The following is a 22,141-nucleotide window of genomic DNA, read 5'->3' as shown; positions in this document are numbered from 1 at the left end:
ACCTTAATTATCAAAATAACTAGAGAACCACCAATATATAGACTGGTGATGGGTATTAAGCATACAGTTACTTGTAGCACTAAGACTAAATGAGGGCTAAGAGGGAAAGAATATAATAAGTAATGGCCATACATACTCAAGCAATGCAGATAGTACAACTATAAAAAGTTAGTTGGGGAAGATGAGGACAGCGTATGCTGTTCTCTGTCATTATACTGGTGGTAAAAATTGTAATCTTGAATTTGAATTGGAAATCTTAATGTGAACTCATGATGTATTTTAACTGAAGATTTATGTTTTTACCTTAACACAAACACGTACATATGTATATATGTATATAGCTCTGTCCTCTGAAGAAGCCTATAAATAAATCCAATTTAGTAGCAGAGAGCATCCTTAATCCCCAGATTGTGGTCTTGAAATGCCATTCCCCATAAAAGAAACTAGGGCTTCTTGATTCAAATCTGGGACAAAAAAATGTGCAGGATGAGCCTAGAACACTGTGTCACACCAGAAAGTAAAGAACTTATGAAAGATTAGTAGGGTTGTGTTAAAAAGATTTGGGAGCCAATCTGAAGAAGTTCCCACCAGTCAAAGATCAGACAATTTAAGAATCAGAAAAGGGAATAACTACAATGGAAGGAAGCCCATCAAATATGTTTAAATCTGTGAGTTCATGATATTAAAATAAAACTAGTTGGTCACCTTTGGAGGATACTAAGCAGCCAATTTGTTATGAATTGAATTATGTACCCAAAAATATGTCAACTTGGTTAGGCCATGATTCTCAGTATTACATGTAATTATCCTCCATTTTGTGATCTGATGTAATTATCCTATGTGTTGTGAGTCCTAACTTCTATGATGTTAATGAGGCAGGATTAGTGACAGTTATGTTAATGAGGCAGGATACAATTTAGGATTGTATTAATTAATACAGGATTATTTGTATTTTGAGTCAATCTCTTTTGAGATATAAAAGAGATTAAATAAGTGTGCAGAGAACAGAGGGACTTACTATCACCAAGAAAAGAACCAGGAGCAGAGTGCATCCTTTGGACCTAGGGTGCCTGTGCTAGGAACCCCCCTAGACCCAGAGGAAGACAGATGCCAAGACACAAGATCTCCAAGGAACACTGGATCCACAGATGTTGAAAGGAGATAAGGATGTTCCCCAAGAGCCGACCAAGATAAAGCCTTCCCCTAGAGCTGTCACCCTGGATTTGGACGTGTAGCCTCCTAAACAGTGAGAAAATAAATTTCTGTTTGTTAAAGCCACCCACTTGTGCTATTTCTGTTATAGCGACACTAGATACCTATGACACAACTGTTTATTTTGAAAATTGATAGAGACTCAAGTATTTATCCTGCTGTTCCTATTTGATCAATCCCATTGGGTAACCAAATAGCAGGTGGAACTTTTCTCTTTATAGAGTGCATTCAATCAAATAAATTTGGAATGAAGGAATTGGAACATCATCATTTTGTAGCCTATAATGAGTTAAAGATCTAAAAATTGAACTTTAGAATTGTGTTTGAGGGACTCCATTCAGCTTTCTGTACTGTGTACAAGCTGATGGTTTTCCTTTTATCCTGGATGATTGTCTTTGTTTTGTCTTTGTCCTGTCTAAAGCTTAATAGAAGTGTTTCTATTGGAGAAAAAAAAAGAATTGTGTTGGAGCTAAATTTCAAAATGATAACCATTTATTATATGCCCTGTATGAAGAACAAAATATCACCTCTAAAGATTTCTTCAAAAAACTACAGTTCAACTACCAAGTTACAGTAATAACAGAAGACAGAGAAAAAATGACTTACTACACAAGACAGAGGAATACTATCTGCAAAAGTTCAACCAGAGGAAACTCTATAAGACAAATATCCCAGTTCAAGAAAATGGGATGAAGGGAAAATTTGTGGATTGAAAGAAATGTAATATTAAAAGGATTATACACTATGACCAAATGGGATTTATTCCAGGTGTGCAAGGGTAGTTCAACATAAAAATCAGTCAGTGCAATACACCACACTAATTGAATGAAGGAAAAGAACATGATCATTTCAATTGATGCAGAAAAGGCATTTGACAAAATTCAACATATCTTCATGATTAAAAACACTCAGCAAACTAGAAATAGAAGGGAAATGTTTCAGTATGATAAAGGACATTATTAAAAATCACAGCTAACTCATGAAAGACATGGGGAAAAACAAAGTTTACCCCCTAAACTCAGGACAAAGGCAAGGATGCCTCCTTTCACAACTGCTATGCAACATTATACTCTGAGTCTAATCAAAGCCATTGTAATAGTTGGAGTTGTGTGTCAACTTGGCTGGACCACAATTCTGAGTGGTTTAAGCAGTTGTGATGTGGATTATTGCCATGATAAGATCGGATGTATATGTTTTGAGCAGCCAGTCAATTGAAAGGGAGTTTCCCTAGGGGTGTGGCCTGCTTCCAATATATTTATGGACATCCTGGGAAAAAGAGACATTCTTCTGTGGATCAAGATCCTGTTGTGCTGCCTACAACTGTCCGTGAACAAATCCACCATTCGGCCTGGAAATCTTGGATTCGTCATTTGTTGGAGTCAACAGCCAGTATGCTGCCTGCCAACCTGGAGCTTGTCAGCCCCTGCAGCTGCATGAGTCAAGAAAAGCCTCCAGCTTGATGTTTGATCCAAGAACTTGGGATTTGCCAGCTTCTTTAAGTGTGTGAGCCATTTTTCTAAGATAAATTTCTCTCTCTTTCTCTCTATATAAGCTTTACTGGTTTAGTTTCTCTAGAGAACCCAGCCTAATATAGCCATCAAGTCAATTAAAACACACAGCAACCCTGTATGACACAGTAGAACTGCCCCATAGGCTGAAATATTAACAGGAGCAGATCACCAGGTCTTTTCTTCCATGGAGCACTGGTGGGTTCAAACCACCAACCTTCCAGTTAGCAGTTAGGCACTTAACCATTGCCCCACTAGGGCTCCTTCCAAAGTAATTAGGCAAGAAAAATAATAAAATGCATCCAAATCAGAAAGAAAGAAGTGAAAGATATCTATTCATTGATGGCATGATCCCATATATAGGAAATCTAAAGAATTCACAGAAAGCTAATAGAGCTAATAAATTAATTCAGCAAAGTTGCAGGATACAAGGTCAACAACAAAAACAAAAAAAGTTGGGTTTCTATGTAGAAAACGTTGTATTGGCAAATGTTTTGTGTTTACACCATAATATGAAAAAAAAAGTTTTAAAAAAATCAGTTGGGTTTCTATATATAGCATTAAACAAGCTGAAAAGGAAATCAAGAAAATTCCATTTACAATAGCACTTAAAAAATAAAATAGGATGGTGAAAGACTTGTACCCTGAAAACTATTAAACTTTGCTGAAAGAACTTAAACAAGACCTAAATAAATGGAAAGCATCTCATATTCATGGATAAGAAGACTTAGTATTGTTAAGATGCTAATACTACCCAAAGTGATCTGCAGGTTCAACACAATCTCAATCAAAATTCTGACAATCTTTTTTGCAGAATAAAAAAACTTATCCTCAAATTCATAAGGACTTGCAAGGGACCCTGAATAGCTGAAGCAATCTTGAAAAAGAAATACAAAGTAAGAGGACTCACATTTGGTAATTTTAAAATGTACCGTAAAGTTATAATAATCAAAACAATGTGGTACCGGTAGGAGAATAGACATGTAAACCAATGGAATACAATTGAGAATCCAAATTTAAACCCATACATCTACAGCAAATTGATTTTCAACAATGGTGCCAATGGAGGAACAATGGTCTCTTCAACAAATGATGCTGGGACAACTAGATCTCTACATGCAAAAGAATGTGGCGGTCCAGTTACAAAAATTAACTCAAAATGGATCAGTGGCCTATATGTAAGAACTAAACCATAAACCTTCTTCTTGTTGTTATGTGCCGTCGAGTCGGCCCCGACTCATAGCGACCCCTCCTTGGGTTTCCGAGGCAGTATCACTACGGAAGTAGAATTGCCCAACCTTCCCTCCGAGGAGTGGCTGGTGGGTTTGAACCGCCAGCCTTCTGGTTAGCAGTCAAGTGAGCCACTATGCTACCAGAGCTCCTATAAACCTTCTAGGAGAAACATAAGGGAAAAGCTTCAAGACCTTGTTTTTAACAAGAAAAATAAATAAATTACACTTCATCAATATTTCAAAATTTTAGAAGTGAAGCAACAACCTACCAAATGAGAGAAATTATTTGGGAACCATATATCTGATAAAGTTTAATATTCAGAATATATAAAGAATTCAACAACAAAAAGACAACTCAATTTAAAAATGGGCAAAGGGTTGAATAGACATTTCTACAAAGAAGACTGGCTAATAAGTACATGAAAAGATGATCAACATGATTAGTCATCATTTGCATCAAATGCCAAACAAAACCACAATGAGATACCATTTCACATTCACTAGGATGGCCATTAGCAGAAAAATGGAAAATAATAAATGTTGGTGAGAATAAGTAGAAATAGGAACCCTTGTTCATTGGTGGTAGGCATGTAAAATGTACCACTTCTGTGGAAAAGAGTTTGGCAGTTCCTCAAAAAGTTTAATACCCAAAATTCCACTTCTAGGTATATACTTAAAAGCAGGAGCTAAAACATATTTGTACACCAGTGTTCAAAAAAAAACGAAAACCATCCATCGAGTTGATTCAGACTCATGGTGACCCTGTGTGTTACAAAACAGAAGGAGGGTTTTATTGGCTGTAATCTTTACATCGAGCAGATCTTCGGGACTTACTTCTGCAGCACCACTGGGTGGCTTCAAACTGCCAACCTTTAGGATGGTAGTTGAGCACAAACCACTTGCACCACCCAGGGGCCTCTACCAATGTCCATCGCAACATTATTCACAGTCACTAGAAAATGGAAATAATCTAAGTGTCCATCAACAGATGAATGGATAAACAAAACGTCACTCCACAGAAGGAAGACTGGACAATCTACTTCCATAAAGATTTACCACCTCGGAAACTCAAAGGGGGTCACTGTGAGTCAAATTCGACTCGATGGTAGTGAGTTTTGTTTTTTTTTTTTTTTTTGGTTTATATATACACACAATGGAATATTTTTCAACCATAAAGAAAAATAAAGTTCTAATACATGGTATCACATGCATGAACCTTGAAAACATGCTAAGTGAAATTAGGCACTCTCTTAGTACACTGGTTAAAGCATTTAGCTGCAAACCAAAAAAGTCTGCAAGTTTGAACCCATCAGCTATTTCACAGGAGAAAGATGAGGCAGTCTGCTTCCATAAAGATTTACAGCCTTGAAAACACTATGGAGCAGTTCTACTCTGTCCTATAGGATGGTTGTGAGTCGAAATTGACTCGATGGCAGTGGGTTTTAAGTGAAATAAGTCAGACAGTAAAGGACAAATATCATATGATCCCACTAATATGAAATATCTAGAATAGGCAAATGCATAGAGATTAAAGTTTCTTAGTAGTTGACAGGGGCTGTTGGGAAGGGAAGGGGTCTGGAAAGTTTCTTATATAACAGGGACTGAGTTTCTGTTTAAGATGATGGAAAACTTTTGGAAATAGATACTGGTGATGGTTGCACAACATGGTGAATGTAAATGTCTAACTTAAAAATGGTTGTAATGGTAAATTGTTATATATATTTTACACTAAAACTTTTTAAAAATGTTTAAGCCATAAAAGAAATTAATGGGTAAGACTAAGCAGTTATATCTAGAATTGTACATATGTGTGACAAAAACAAAAAAGTTTAAGGAAGGGATAGTTATTAAAAACAGAATATTAATTACTTTAGGGGAGAGGCAATGTGGTAAGCAGAATAATGGTCCCCAAGGATATCCACATCCTAATCTCTGGAATCTCTGAGTGTATTAACTTACATGCCAGAGAAGAATTAAGATTGGTAATCAGCTGACTTTAAAATAGATTAATGTGGATTATCTGATTGGGCCCAGTGTAATCAATTCTGATTCATAGTGACCTCGTTGGGTTTCCAATCTTTATGGAAGTAGATTGCCTCATCTTTCTCCTGTGGAGCAGCTGGTGGATTTGAGTCACCAACCTTCTGGTTAGCAGCCAAATGCCTTACCTACTATACCTCCAGAGCCCCTTAATGTAATCACAAGGTTTCTTAAATATGGCAGAGGGTAGTAGAAGAAGAGGTCATTTATATGATGTTATATGATGACTCTGTCTGACATTGCCACCTGTGAAGGTGGAGAAAGGGCCAAGGAAAGTGGGTGGCTTCTAAACCACACACACATACACCAAAAAAAAAAAAAAAATTACTGTTATAGAGTCAATTCTGATTCATGGCAAGCCCATGTGTTACAGAGTAGAGCTCCTCCATAGGGTTTTCTTGGCCGTAATCTTTACGAAAGCAGATTACTAGGCCTTTCTTCCAAGGTGCCACTGGGTGGGCTCGAACTGCTAACCTTTAAATTAGCAGTTGAGCACAAACTGCATGTGCCACCCAGATACCTAGCAACTGGAAAAGATGAGGAAATAGATTCTCCCCATGAGCGTCCACAAGGCAACACAGCCCTGCCAACACTTGGCTTTTAGCCCAGTGAATCCTGTGTCAGATAAATGTACTTTAAGCCACTAAATCTGTGGTAATTTGTTACAACAGTCATAGCAAACTGATACAGGAGGTTGAGGTTAGTTCAGTATATGGAAGAATTTCTGCATTCTATTTCCTGAGTAGGGTGGTGAGAAAAATAAGAATAAAACCAAAAACCAAACTCACTGCCATCGAGTCGCACCCTACTTATAGTGACCCCTCCTTTGGTTTCCAAGGCGATATCACTATGGAAGTAGATTCCTAATCTTCCTTCTGAGGAGTGGCTGGTGGGTTTGAACCACCAGCCTTCTGGTTAGCAGTCAAATGCCTTAGGCACTATGCCACGAGAGATCCTATATTCACCTTAAACCCCCAAGACTGTGGCCCTTCAGATCTGGAACTGAACCCAACCCCAGGTATCACCTTTCCACCAAACAACAGACAGGCCTATAAAGTGAACAATAACATACATGAGGAACAATAACGAATTCCTCAGAACAATCACCGTAGGAGACCAAAAGAGCAACATTTACCCAATAACAAAGCCCAAAAGACAGAAAGGGACGGAAAAGGACTAATGGAATTGGGGGAACCCAGGAAGGTAGTGGGAAGAGTGCTGTTACATTGAGGTGATTGCAACTAATGTCATGAAACTGTGTATGTAAATTGTTGAATGGAAAACTTGCTCTGTAAACTTTCACCCAAACCACAATGTTACAAAAAGAAAAGTTCACCTTACAATAGCCCATTAAGCTATGTTTTGTGTAGCCTTCTAGTTTTATTTTATGATAAAATGTGTTTTGTTTTGTTTTCAGGTAGTTCCTGACATGGAATTATCAAATACTTGTTTTCATTATTAGTGCCTTTTATTATCAGTATCTTTATAAATCCAGTCTTTGAACATCTTCTAGTGAACATCTGAGAATAACATTAGCGAATTATATGCTACAACACTGTATGTAGTATATATTACTATCAATAAGATGCAAAAAAGAAAATCAAACTGGCATTAAGTGCAGTTTTTCATAACTCAAATACATCATTAAATCGAGGACTACTTGTAGAGGAGAACTCATTATTTACAGTTGTATCAAGGATGGAGGATTGTAGACTACTACACACTGATAATAAAGAACAAACTACCATTACACACAGCATGGGTGAATCTCTCAGACATATGTTTGAAAGAAAAGTCAGACAACAAAAAGTGTATTTTGTATTCCATTTATATGAAGTTCAAAAACTAGTAAAACTAATCCATCCTGATAAGTCAGAGTAGTGGTTATCTTTGGGTGAGGGGTGATTATTAATAGGGTGGAGGGGCACAAGGGAGCCAGCTGTTGCAGGAAACATTCCTTATTTTTCATATGTGTGGTGGTTAGAAAGGTATGTAAAACTACAAAAATGTATTCAGTTGTATACTTAGGATTTGTGTACCTACTTCTTTGTAGGCAAATTATATCTCTATAATAAAAAAGATAAAAAGGCAAAGGAGTGGAACACTAATGTGAAGATGCAAACTGACACATCTTCCACCTTCTCATTAATTCCATTTCATGCCTATGATAGTTGTTACTGTCAATTCAAATTCATGGAAATTCCATGTGTACAAAGTAGAACTAACTGCTCCATAGGGTTTTCAAGCTGTGATCTTTTGGAAGCACACCACCAGGCCCATCTTCTGAGGCACCTTTGGGTGGATTTGAGCTGCCAACCCTTTGCTAGTAGTCAAGAGCTTTAACCATTTGTGCCACCCAGGGACTTCTATAATGATATATAAAACCAAACTTACTGCCAGTAAGTCCATTTTCCTCATAGCAATCCTTCCTTGGGTTTCCGAGGCAGTATCTCTACAGAAGTAGATTGCCCGATCTTCCTTCCAAGGAGTAGCTAGTGAGTTTGAACCACCAGCCTTCTAGTTAGCAGTCAAATGCCTTAGACATTATGCCACCAGAGCTCCCTTCTTTAATGATGTAAAGTTGTAAAGATATCTATAATGATATAGATATCTCTGTGTGTGTGTATATATATATGGTATGTTACTTTTCCTTTGGCTGTCATTTTCACTTCTGTGAAACTGGCATATTTTCCTGTTATTTCTTGTTCTTCCTATATAGTAACTCACTCTGTACCATGGAACTAACAGAATCAGCATCAAATCCTTGAGTCCAAAGCAGACATTCAGATTAAATGAGCAGCTAGCTGTTTTCCCCTTTTACACAGTATTATGCACTTTTATAATTAGTGGTTGTGGTTATGTTTGTGTGTCAACTTGGCTAGGCCTGATTGAGTAGCTGGGCAGCTGGATGTAGTATTCCCCATGATGAGACTGGTAATCAACTCTATGGTGGAATCTACTGTGAGCAGCTGAGTAGCTGCCTTTGGGTACGTGGTCTGCTTCCTGTATGTAAGGAGAAGCTTTGAGAATGGTCTCTAGCCTATGGCACACTTGGACCCTGCATGTAGCTGTGTCATTGCTCAGCCTGCTATGCTCTGCAGACCTTGGGACTTACAATGGACTTAATTAAGTTAATGGCCTGCCATGTGGTTTGGTAACATCGGGGCTGTGCCTTTTTGTCAACCTTGGGGCTTCTCAGTCTCAGCAGCCAGCAGCTGTCTGAGTGAAGAAAAGCCTCTAGCTCCAGTGGGCCAGGAGCAGGAGGCAGAGCTGGATCCCAAGGTTGAGGGGTTTTCACACAGCCCCGAGAGCTTGGCACTTTGAACTTGGACTTAAAGCCTCTAAATTGTAAGAATAAACTCCTGTTTGTTAAGGCCATCCCATTTGTGGTATATTCCTGTCAGAGTAGCACTAGGTAACCACAACAGTGGTGCTGTTTAATCATATGCACTAAGCAAAATCAGGTTTCAAGTCAAGTACTAGTTTTGCTACATTTCAGTTATGCTTTACCACAAATGCCTTCAGCAACCTGTTTTTGAAGATTCATGTATCCCTGATGTGGTAGTTAAGGTTATATATCACCTTGGCTGGGCTTGGTTTTGAGTGGCTGGGCAGCTGCTGGTAGTTATTCCCCATGGTGAGACTGGCAATGAACTCCACGGTGGAATCTGCCGCAAGCAGCCGAGCAGCTGCTTTAGGGATGTGGTCTGTTTCGAGTTTATAAGCAGCGGCTTTGAGGAAGGTCTCTAGCTTTTTGACACACTTGAACCCTGAATGTAGCCATGTCATTGTTCAACAGCCAGCCATGCCCTGCCATCTTGGGAATTTTAACCTTGAATTAATGGCCTGCTGTCAGTAATATCGGGACTGTGCCTTTTCACTTGTCAACCTGGGGTTTGTCAGCCTCAGCAGCCAGCAGCTACCTGAGTGATGAAGAGATGTCACTAGCTTCAGTGGGCCAGGAGCAAGAGGCAGAGCTGAAGCCCAAGGTTGAGGGGCTTTCACCCAGCCCTGAGGGCCTGGCACCTTTAACTCAAGATTTCTAACCTCCAAAATTGTAATAACTGCTGTTTGTTAATGCCATCCCATTTGTGGTATTTCTGTAAGAGTGGCACTAGGTAACCAAAACACGTGGTTATGGAAGTTTTTAAGCCTAAAGCAAAGATGTCATTTTGAGGGCGAAGGTCTGCCTGACCCATGCCATGGTATTTTCATTCACCTTGTAAACATTCAGTGGTTGGACAATGAATAAGGAAGACCAAAGAATTGATGCATTTGAATTAGGATGTTGGCAAAGAATATTAAATATACTGTAGACTGCCAGAACAAATAAATCTGTCTTGGAAGAAGTACAGGCATTGCTCAGAAGCAAAGATGGCAAGACGTCGACTCGTGTACTTTGGACACGTTATCAGGAGGGACCAGTCTCTGGAAAAGGACATCATGATTGGAAAAGTAGAGGGTCAGCAAAAAAGAAGACCCTCAATGAGATGGACTGACACAATGGCTCCAACAATAGGCTCAACATAGCAATGATTGTGAAGATGGTACAAGACCAGGCACTGTTTCGTTCTGTTGTATATAGGGTTGATGAGTCAGAATTGACTCCACCACACCTAACAAAACTGTAATTTAATTTGCTAAAACCATCCACTTGTGGTATTTGTTACAGTAGTACTAAGTAACTAAGACAGATGTTTGAAATGCCTGACACCCAAAAGTAGAGATATTAAGAAGGCAACTGGGTAGACCCTAAAGTGCAGAAAGTATAGGCCAGAAAAACAAATCAAAAACCTAAGTTATCCAGGAATAAAGATAACTCTTCAAGGACAAAGCTCTAGGACCCACCAACGCTGATTAAAGGCTTCCAATAAGGAAAAACCTACGAAGATGGTGGCAGTAAGAAATTAAAATGAAGGCTGCAAATGGACCACTGGATTTAGGAGCCACTTCACTGGAATGTTAAGAGTCTGCAGTGGATCAAGAAAATGAACCATTAGAATCATATGTAAGGTTAACTCCTTTAACTTTGCTGTGAGGGGGATGAATATGGTGGTAAGTGGAAGGGTTTGAGTAGATTCCATTTGGATGGAAGAAACCCACAGAACAAAATTTGATACACATGACAATTGCTAGTCATGGGCTTGATTAGGCAAGGGATGGGACCCAGAGTAATTAGCTTGTGTGTTAACTTGGCCAGGCCATGATTTTGAGTGGCTTGGCAGTTGTGATATAGTTACTCCCCTCGAGATTGGATGTGGTGTAATTACTTTCGTGGTAGAATCTGCTGTGAGCACCTAATTAGTTGAAGGGTAGTTGCCTTTGGGCTGTGGCCTGCTTCCAGTATGCATCGAACTTTGGGAAAGCTTTGCTCCTGCATTTGGCCTGTCACCTTTTCCCCAGTCTTGAACCAGTGGCCTCCTGTATTGCTTGCAGATCTTGGGATTGGTGCCTTCACAGCCTGTGAGCCAACAATCTATCTCACCTGCTGATGTTGGATTCAGCAGCCTCAGCAGCCTGCAGCCTGCTGTAAACCAAAATCACTGCCATCCGTTAGATTCCGACTCTTAGCAACCCCTTTTGGTTTCCAAGGAGGTAAATCATTACGAAGTAGATTGCCCAGTCTGCCTTCCGTGGAGTGTCTGATGGGTTTGAACCGCCAACCTTCTGGTCAGCAAATGCCTTAGGCATTATACCACCAGAGCTCCTTGCAGTCGGCTATACTGCCTGCAATCTTGAGTTCATTAGCCTGCACCTACGTGAATCAGGGGAACCCTCCAGCTTGACGTTTCAGCCACACTTGGGACTTCCCAGCCCCTACAACTGCCATCACCCATTTCATGGAGATAAATTTCTCTTCCTCTCTATATAAGCTTCACTGGTTTTCTCTCTAGAGAACCTAGCCTAAGACAGGACCTAATGCTCAAGTATAAAGCGTGTCTTCACAATTCATCCAGTGACAACAGGGAGACAGATACATACAAACATATGCATAGATGACTGGGAGTGGGAATTGGTGAGGTTTCCTTTGTCATCTATTTAAATTTTCTGATTACAGGAAGCAAGGCCATCAAGAATGGGATGCTGAAGGTTTAATGAGAAAAGAGGTACAAAAACAGTGGGTGAGTGGATAGAGCAAATACTGGTACCAGTAACCATTTTCCTTAGCCAAATCTAGGTTCAGTTTAGGTTAAGGAGCTCCAGTCGTACAGTGGTTAAAAAGATGGCTGCTAACCAACAGGTCATTGGTTCAAATCCATCAGCTGCTCTGCAAAAGAAAGATAAAAGCAGTCTGCTTCTATAAAGATTTAGAGACTTGGAAACCCAATGGGGGTCACCGAGTTGGAATCAACTCAATGGCAGTGAGTCTGCAGTTTTGGGTTTGAATTCACATGTATAGAATGTTTGATTTCCATTTTATCAGTTCACTTTACTGTAAAAAAAACTAGTTGCCTTCTAGTTGATTCCAAGTCATGGCAACCCACGTGTCCAAAAATTGTGCCCCATAGGGTTTTCAATGGCTCTTTGGAAGTAGACCACCAGGCCTTCTGAGATGGCTCTGGGTGGGCTCACCTTCTCGTTAGCAACCAAACAGATGTTGTCATCATCTCACTTTACTATAAACCCCTTGACACTGGGTTAATTCCAACTCAGGGACACTATAGGACAGGGTAGGACTGCTCCACAGGGTTTCCAAAGCTATAAATCTTTATGAAAGCAGACTGCCACATCCTTCTCTTATAGAACACCTGGCACATTTGTACCACTGACCTTCTGGTTAGCAGCAAGCCAAGCATTTAGCCACTGTGCCAGCAGGGTTCCTTCACCTGTTGTTGTTGTTACGTGCCGTCAAGTTAGACCCGACTCATAGCGACCCCTCTTTGGGTTTCCAAGGCAGTATCACTACGGAAGTAGATTGCCCCATCTTCCTTCCAAGTGGCTGGTGGGTTTGAACCGCCAGCCTTCTGGTCACCAGTCAAGTGCCTTAGGCACTATGCTACCAGAGCTCCTTCGCTTTACTATAGGTAGAGGTAAAAGACAGCATTTGGATAAAAGAAAACCAGAAGTCTGTCCTGCATAGTGGTTCTCTCAACAGCACCATCACCGAGAGGTTATAAAAAATGCAAATAACCAGAGGTGGGAGGGAAGGAAACTGCAAAAATAAAAATAAACTTCAAATAAATAAATGCAAATAAAGGCCAAATTTGGGGCCCTACCCTAAACCTACTGAATCAAAAATTCTGGAGGCAGGACCCAGCAATCTGTTAGCAAGCCTTCCAGATGATTCTGATGCATTTTCATGTTTGAAAACCACCTAAAAACATAAGCATTGTAAAGAGGGTTTCCTTTCATTAGACATCTACAGAATACTTCCAGATCACAACTTAAAATGGCAACTAGGACCCCTTTCGACTACTTACCTAAAAGCAATGGATAAACACTTAAGTTTCACTAAAAAAGTTTCAGAACATTTGGTCCACCAAACTGTCCTTTAAAAAGAATGTTCAGAAGCACAGCATCACAAATAAGATTTTTTATTTGTCACCAATAAGTCTGAATTTTACACAGATTCTTGAACTGGTGGTTCATAGCCATCAGCTCGTTCAACTTTAGCACCTGTCTCATCTCCTGTAGCTTTTCCAGAACTACTACCTTCACCATGAAGCTCCATGAGTTTTCCCACTAAAAAGAAGGAAAATATTTTGTTAGTTACAGCATATTATATTTTGTAATAAGTCTTCAACACAATGTAGGCATGACAGGGAAAAAATGGCCATTATCTGGCCTCCAAAAAAAACAAAAAACAAAAAAACACTATTTGTTTCCCAATTTTTCCTTTCAGGAATCCTGGGAATTTCACTTACATTCAAACTTGGGCTTCTTCAGCATTTTTACTTTTCTAACGAACACATCATGGAGAGGATAAATAGATTGGCAAGCCTTTTCTATGTCCTTCCCAATGCTGTCTGGAATCCTGCAAACCACCAAAGATAGTTTAAAAAAAAAAAAAGAAGTCCTGGTGCTCATACATAAAGCAGTAAGCTATCTCCTCCATAAAGAGAAGCTTTAGAATAAGCCTATACATACATACATTTAATAAAATGCTCCTCTAATGCAGTCTGTTATTACCCCTTTTCAGGAAATGGTTAAATGATCTGAATTATATTGCCAGTTAGTGGCAAAATAACATTTAAGCCTTCTTAGCCCGAGCCTAATGTCTTTACAATTATACCCTCCTAGCCAGCACACTACATGGGAATATCAGAAAAATACAAGTTATCACTGGACATCAGCTGGGACCGAAACAGTTTTTCATCACTTATTCCCATACATTACTGATTACGGAGGGTTTTTGTCTACACAGCGTATTTTCCAAGATAAAGCATTTCTTGTCTTTTGAGTCCTACTACTATGAGATACCTTCATCAAAGAAAGAGAAACAAAGAAACCATACCACATTTAGTGACCACTTAACACTCACTTTAAGAGAAACAGTACTGGAGGATTCAGACAGAATGTGAATTCAGACAGACTGTGATTCCACTTTGTGTCATGTGCTTTCCCCCACTGAGGGTAAGATTCAGTATTATGAATGTTGTGTAAAGGAAGAAAAACAGACAGACACTTACAATTTATTGACCACTTCTTTCAAGTCATTTGTTTGCACCTCTCGGGTCATTATTTCCATCATTTTCTTCCGGATTTGGCGGACCTGTTGGTGCTGAGCATAAGAGGTCTTCCGAATCTGATTGTTGCGTTTTTTAGTAAAACCAACGCAGAACAGACGAAGCAAATAACCATCTGTTGTCTTGACATCAACATGAGCTTCAATCATGGTCTGCCATTTTTTGACCATGGAGCACATTTTGTCACGGGTAAGATCCATGCCATGGAAGTTGGTGAGGCAGTTTTTGCCCTGAACATCCTCAGTAATTAGCTTGAATTTTCTAAATGCAACTTCATCGTTCTGCAGATCAGCAAGGCTTACTTCAAAGACACGACCCTTGAGGCCATCAGAAGCAATTTCTACAAAACAAAAATCAATAGCCTTATCAGTTAACAATGACATACAGGTCAACTGTACAAAAATAATTTTCATGCATAAAAATTGAAAAATTAAACAGTACATTATAAACGCCTTAATGCTGTTACCAAATCCATCTGAACACCAATGACTTATTGACAGTGCTCATCAGCAGCTCAGACCTATGCATATATTCTTGATAATTTTAAAAGCACCACAGGAGCCAAAGCTGCAATTAAGTGCTGACATTTCCCTACTGTCTCCCACCACAGGGTCAACAGACCAATAGGTGTGCTGCAATATCCATGTCCCAATTGAAGAAAAATACAAACCAAGGATAAGGTACTCACTGGTTCCTTGAGTCCTTGTGACTAGTGTTTTCCCAATATTTCTTATATTGAACATAGCTGGTGCTTTCACATCATACCAGTCTTTCTTAGAAAATGGATCAACCCTGTATTAAAAAAAAAAAAAAGCTTACATTTTACTGCAGATCATGTAATTCTTACAGTGAATTTCGTTTTACTTTTGTCACTCAAATATTGCATTATTTCCCCTTAATGTCTTAAAAGGCTAACTGGAATTTACATGCTGCAATAAACTATTTCCCCCACAGTGAGGTGAGGGACACACAAGGAAACCCCCCTTTGCACTACGTCTATTTCTCTGTGCAGATCACACGCTTTGTTATCTAACGAACAAGCATCCTATCGGTTCTACCACAAATGCACTGCCTCCAGGTAACCTGCACGTCTCGTAAACTTTAAGTGACCCTACAGAGGCTCACAGACGCCTAGTGGGATAGGAGCCGCAGGACCCCCTAGACTCCACTGAGCCCAAACTGAGGTGTGGTATGAGGTCATGGATTCCCTAATAGTAAACATCTGCGGACCTTAAACAATAAGGAATATGCCCGAGCCGAGTGGTTGTGGCAATCAGGTTCAAACAGGTCGCGCGCAAGGCCCAAGAGACTGAGTTAAAGCAACCGTCCCGCCTCCACACAGCACCCAGACCGGCCAGCCGGTAGAGAATCATCTGAGTACAGCCCGCGCAATCCGACCGGCATCTGTGCCATCCAGCCCACGCCGCGACCTAGAACCCGCCCGCCGATTCCAGCAGGACACAAAAAGTAGGGTCCACAACCGTCAGCACTTACACTTTCTTCTTGGCTCCTTTTTTGCCACCTTTTGTAAGGCGCTTATTCTTGCCAACCGCCATGGTGCTGCTCAGAGAGCCAAAAGGGCGGAAGTAAAACTCGCGCGAGAACTTAGGTGTCCAGGGGCGGGGCGCGACGTAAGCGTGACCTTCCGTCATGTACTATTACGGCCTCAAGAATATTGCGACAACAGCGAGACGCTCTCCTTTACTGAAGCTGCGACAGCGCCCTCGTGTGCGAGGAGGTCGCGCAGCAAGCCGCAAACGGCTCACTGAGAGGCTTCGCGCTGTAGGCCCAGGAGCTGAGCTGCCTGATGGTTGGTTGCCTTGTGGTCGTTGTGGCTCTGACAACCGGAAGTAAGTTTCCATGGAGGAGGCACCCACTCAGCATCTTTCAAAGCTGAGCTCACTGCCTAACCCTCCGAAGCTGTCTGTATCTTCTCGAGTGTATGGGTTTTAGAACCAGACAACAAATCCAGATTCAACCTATTTAGCCTTGAGATCTCTCTAGGCTTATTTCCTCATCTGTCGAACGGGGGATGGTAGTATTAACTAACTCATAAGATTGTTAGTAAGATTAAATAAGTTTAATTCCGGAGATACTGGTAATATTTGCTGTTGCAATGGATGCTGGTTAGTATAATATGTTCACTTTGTGAATATGCATAAGGCTGTACCCTTATTTGTGTGCTTTTTTATATGCATATTTAAAAAGTGAGGTGAATATTTCTGATTATTTCCCTGAAGAACCATGGATCCAATGTTCCTAGATAGTATTTTGAATTTTCAACAAAAGGTGGAAGACCTTTCTCTTTCCTTTTGTTTTTTCATGAAGTCTCCAAATTTTTCAATTTTTGCAACTAGTCAAAAAACTATTTTTTCTTGTATGGATTTAACAAAACATCTAGGCTAGATGTGGCCTACCAGCTCTAGTGTGCAGCCCATGGAAAGCTCTGGGCCCAAATGGGCATGATAGTCAGCCAGTGATATACAAATTCTCTTTCCAAACTTCCCCTCTGGCTACCCCAGTGTCCAAACAAGAAACCAACTCCCACTGCCATTGAGTCAATTCCAACTCATAGCAATGCCCACTGGGTTTCCAATGCAGTAAATCTTTATGGAAATAGATTGCCCCTTTTTCATTCCGTGGAGTGGCTGGTGGGTTTGAACCACCAACTCTGGTTAGCAGTCAGATGCCTTAGGCACTGTGCCACCAGAGCTCCTTCCCATTGCCCCCAGCAAGCATTTACATCTTACAATCCTTTATCCTTCTAGCCACCATCTTTAACCTCCTACTACCTCCACTGTCCAAGATACAATTTTACTAAATCTGTAATCCAAATCTGAAAGTTGTCAAAAATTCCATAAACCCCAGTTGCCTGTAGAATAAAGTCAAAGTTTTTAGCTGGGCCTACAAAACCTGTCTTATCTGGCCTACTCCTCCCTTTTCAGCCTCACCGTATCTTTGCCTTTACCATATCTGATATGGCTGGTAGCCCTGCCATGTAGAACTGTTTATAACTCCCTGGATTAAACAGAAGGGCCCATGTGGCACAGAGGTTAAAGCTCTTAGCCTGCTAACAAAACAGTCAGCAGTTCAAACCCACCATCTGCTCACAGGAGAAAGAAGGGCAGTTTGCTTCTGTAATGATTTATAACCTTTACAGTGACCCAGGGAAACATTTAGTCCAAAAGACTAATGGATCACACAAACCCCAGCCTCCAGGACCCTGAACCCAGAAGAACTGGGTGGTGCCCAGCTACCACTGGCTGATTTCTCTGAAAGGGATGACAGTGGTTGTTGTTGTTGTGTGCCGTGGAGTGGGCCCAACTCATAGCGACCCCTCCTTGGGTTTCCAAGGCGGTATCCCTACGGAAGTAGATCACCCAACCTTCCTTCCGAGAAGTGGCTGGTGGGTTTGAACTGCCAGCCTTCTGGTTAGCAGTTATGCGCTTTAGGTACTAGGAGCTCCTAAATAAGAATAGGAGAAAAATGTGGGAAAAAAACTCAAAATCATAACAAAGACCAAGTTTACTGGTCTGGTAGAGACTGATGGAAGCACTAAGACTATGGCCCTTAGTTACCCTTCAAACCTGCACCCAAACTCATCTCCGTGGATCGACTTTCAGTGAAACAATTATTATTGTTAGGTGCCATCCAGTCAGTTTTGACTCTTAGCAACCCTCTGTACAACAGAACAAAAAACTTCCTGGTCCAGTGCCATCCTCACAATTGTTGTAATGCTTAAACCCATTGACACAGCCATTGTGTCAATCCGTCTTGTTGGGGGTCTACCCATTTTTCACTGACCCTCCATTTTACCAAGCATGATATCCTTCTTCAGGGACTGGTCCCTTCTAGCAACATGGCTAAAGTATGAGAGACAAATTCTGGCCATTCTCACTTCTAAGGACAATTCTGACTGTACTTACTCCAAGACAGATTTGTTTGTTCTTCTAGCAATCTGGTACAGTCAATATTCTTTGCCAGCACCACATTTCAAATGGATCAATTCTTCTGCATCCTTTCGTATTCATTGTTCAGATCTCACATGCATAATTGACTATTGAAAATGCCATGGCTTGAGTAAGGCAAACCTTAGTCTTCAAAGTGACATCTTTGCTCTTTATCACTTTCAAGAATTCTTTTGTAGCAGATTTGTCCAATGCAGTACATCATTTGATTTCTTGCCTACTGCTTCCATAGGCATCAATTGTGGATCCAAGTAAAATGAAATCCTTGACAATATCAATAATTTCTCCATTTACATGATGTTGCTTATTGGTACACTTGTGAGGATTTTTGTTTTCTTTATATTGAGGTGTAATCCATACTGAAGGCTGTAGTCTGATATTCATCAGTAAATGCTTCAAGTCTTCTTCACTTTCAGCAAGCAAAGTTGTATGTCAAATCGTTAATTAGTCTTCCTCCAATCCTGATGACTACTAATAGAGTCCAGCTTCTCGGATTATTTGCTCAGCATACAGATTGAATAAGTATGTATAGTGAAAGGATACAACCAATGATACATACCATTCCTGATTTTAAACCATACAGTATTCCCTTCTTCTATTCAAATGAGTACCTCTTGGTCTATGTCCAGGTTCCTCATGACTACAATTACATGTTCTGGAATTCTCATTCTTCACAATGATATCCATAATTTGTTATGATCCACGCAGCTGAATACCTTTGCATAGTCAATAAAACAGGTAAATATCTTTCTAGTATTCTTTGCTTCCAGCCAATATCCATCTGACATCAGCAATGGTATCTCTCATTCCATGCTCTCTTCTGTATCCAGCATGAATTTCTGACAGTTCTCTGTTGATAGACTGCTGCAATGGTTTTTAAATTACCTTCAGCAAAATTTACTTGTGATTGATATTAATGATATGGTTTGATAATTTCCACATTCTGATGGATCACCTTTATTTGGAATGGGCACACATATGGATCTCTTCCAGTAAGTTGGCCAGGTAGCTGTCTTTCACATTTTTTGGCATAAATGAGTAAGTGCCTCCAGTGCTGCATTCATTTGATGAAACACTGCAATGGGTATTCCATCAATTACTACTGGAGCCTTGTTTTTCATCAGTTCCTTCAGTGCAGCTTGAATTTCCTTCAGTACCGTTGGTTCTCGATCATATGCTACCTCCTGAAATAGTTGAACATAGACCAATGATATTTTGGTACAGTGACTCTATGCATTCCTTCCATCTTTTTTTTGATGCTTCCTGCATCATTCAATATTTTGCCTATAGAATTATTCAGTATCACAACTTGAGGCTTCAACTTTTTTTTGCCAGTTCTTGCAGTTTGAGAAATGCCAAGCGTGTTCTTCCCCTTTGATTTTCAAACTCCAAGTCTTTGCACTTTGTAGTCTCAAGCTACCCTTTGAAAATCTTTTCTTCAGCTATTTTACTTCAGCATTTCTTCCATTTGCTTTAGCTATTCTCCTTTCAAGAGTAAGTTTCAGAGTTTCTTCTGACATCCATATTGGTCTTCTCTTCTTTTTCTGTCTTTTTAATGACATTTTGCTTTCTTCATGTATGATGTCCTTGAGGTCATCCCACAACTTGTCTGTTCTTTAACCACTGGTGTTTGGTGCATCAAATCTGTTCTTCACATGGTCTTTAAACTAGGTGAAATATACTCAAGGTCATATTTTGGCTCACATGGACTTGTAATTTTCTTCAGCTTCAACGTAAACTAGCATATGAGCAATTGATGATCTGTTCCACAGTCAGCCCCTGACATTGTTCTGATTGATGATAGTGAGCTTCTTGTCCATTGTCTCTTTCCACAGATATAGTCAATTTGATTCCTGTATATTCCGTCTGGTGAGGTCCCCATGTATAGTAACCATTTAGGTTGTTGAAGAAAAGTATTTTTCAATGAATAAGTCATTGGTCATGCAAAATTCTATCATGTAATATCCACTGTCAGTTCTATCATGAAAGTGATATTTTCCAATGACCAATGTATCTTCTTTGTTTCCAGCTTTCACATTCCAAAAAAACCAAACTCACTGCCACTGAGTCGATTCAACTCATAGCACCCCCTCCTTGGGCTTCCAAGGCAGTATCTCTACGGAAGTAGATTTCCCAATCTTCCATCAGAGGAGAGGCTGCTGGGTTTGAGCTGCCAGCCTTTTGGTTAGCAGTCAAATGCCTTAGGCACTACATGCATTTCAATCACCAGTAATTGTCAATACATCTTGATTGCATATTTAGTCAATTTCAGACCGCAGAAGTTGGTAAAAAGCTTCAATTTCTTCCTCTTTGGCTTTAGTGGTTGGTGTATAAACTTCAGTAGTAGTCATATTAATTAGTCTTCCTTGTTGTTGTTGTGTTTGCCATTGAGTCAGATCTGACTTATAGCGACTCATCCTTGGGTTTCTGAGGCGGTATCGCTACGGAAGTAGATTGCCCAACCTTCCTTCTGAGGAGTGGCTGGTGGGTTTGAACTGCTGGCCTCTGGTTAGCAGCCAAATGCTTTAGGAACTACGCCACCAGAGCTCCCAAGTCTTCCTTGTAGGCGTATAGATATTACCCTATCATTGACGATACTGTACTTCAGGATAGCTCTTTAAATGTTCTTTTGGAGGATGAATGCAACACCATTCCACTATAGTTTGTCATTCCTGGCACAGTAAACAACATTATTGGCTAATTCAAAATGGCCAATACCAGTCCATAAATAACTGTTCATAATGGCCATAAGCAGATTTCTGGAAGTAGCCCAATGACCCCAGCATAAGTCCAAATGACTATAAGAGTAGCCATGATCTGTCCATTAGGGGATAAAGTCTTGGGAAGAAAGGATCTTGCTTCTGGAGGGAATGCAGTTTTGAACTAAGGTGGAAATCTTTTTGACTAGTGTGGTACTTAAGGTTGTGTGTCAACTTGGCTGGGCTATGGTTTTGAGTTGCTAGGTGTTCTGGTTAGCTAGTGCCGCTCTGACACAAATATACCACAGATGTGATGGCTTGAACAAACAGGATTTTATTCTCTTATAGCTCAGGAGGCTAGAAGTCCAAGTTCAAAGTACCAGGCTCTAGGGGCTGGGTAAAAGCCCCTCAACCTTGGGGTCCAGCTCTGTCTCCTGCTCCTAGCCCACTAGAGCTAGAGGCATTTCTACATTCAGACAGCTGCTGGCTGCTGAGGCTGACAAACCCAAGGTTGACAAATAAAAAGGCACAATCCCGATGTTACCAAACCACATGGCAGGCCATTAATTCAAGTTCATTGTAAGTCCCAAGGTTGGCCAAGCATAACAGGCTGCTGAACAACAACACGGCTACATGCAGGGTCCAAGCGTGCCATATGCTAAAGACCATTCCCAGGGCTTCTCCTTATATACAAGAAGCAGACCATATGCCAAAGTCAGCTACTCAGCTGCTTGTGGTAGATCCCACCATGGAGTTGATTGCCAGTCTCATCATGGGGAATAACTACCACCAGCT

At 40.4% G+C, this 22,141-nt stretch overlaps 1 protein-coding gene and 1 non-coding gene across 2 annotated transcripts; both read right to left on the bottom strand.

The window, feature by feature from the left end:
- Positions 1–13,553: 13,553 nt before the first annotated feature.
- On the bottom strand, positions 13,554–16,235 carry RPS3A (ribosomal protein S3A). The gene is made up of 5 exons (XM_007951546.2): positions 16,174–16,235; positions 15,368–15,471; positions 14,623–15,019; positions 13,858–13,967; positions 13,554–13,675 (listed from the first exon to the last, which is right to left on the bottom strand). The coding sequence occupies exons 1-5, from the start codon at positions 16,233–16,235 to the stop codon at positions 13,554–13,556; spliced, it is 795 nt and encodes a 264-aa protein (XP_007949737.1).
- Positions 14,251–14,317, bottom strand: LOC122151094. Its single transcript, XR_006163969.1, has one exon. It is a non-coding gene; the product is annotated as a small nucleolar RNA SNORD73 (small nucleolar RNA).
- Positions 16,236–22,141: the final 5,906 nt, after the last annotated feature.

This window comes from Orycteropus afer, unplaced genomic scaffold (assembly GCF_000298275.1).
Source record: "Orycteropus afer afer isolate SDZICR_OR568_19922 unplaced genomic scaffold, OryAfe1.0 scaffold00297, whole genome shotgun sequence".
In the NCBI taxonomy this organism is placed as follows: Eukaryota; Metazoa; Chordata; class Mammalia; order Tubulidentata; family Orycteropodidae; genus Orycteropus; species Orycteropus afer.
This window is presented reverse-complemented; position numbering and strand designations above follow the sequence as displayed.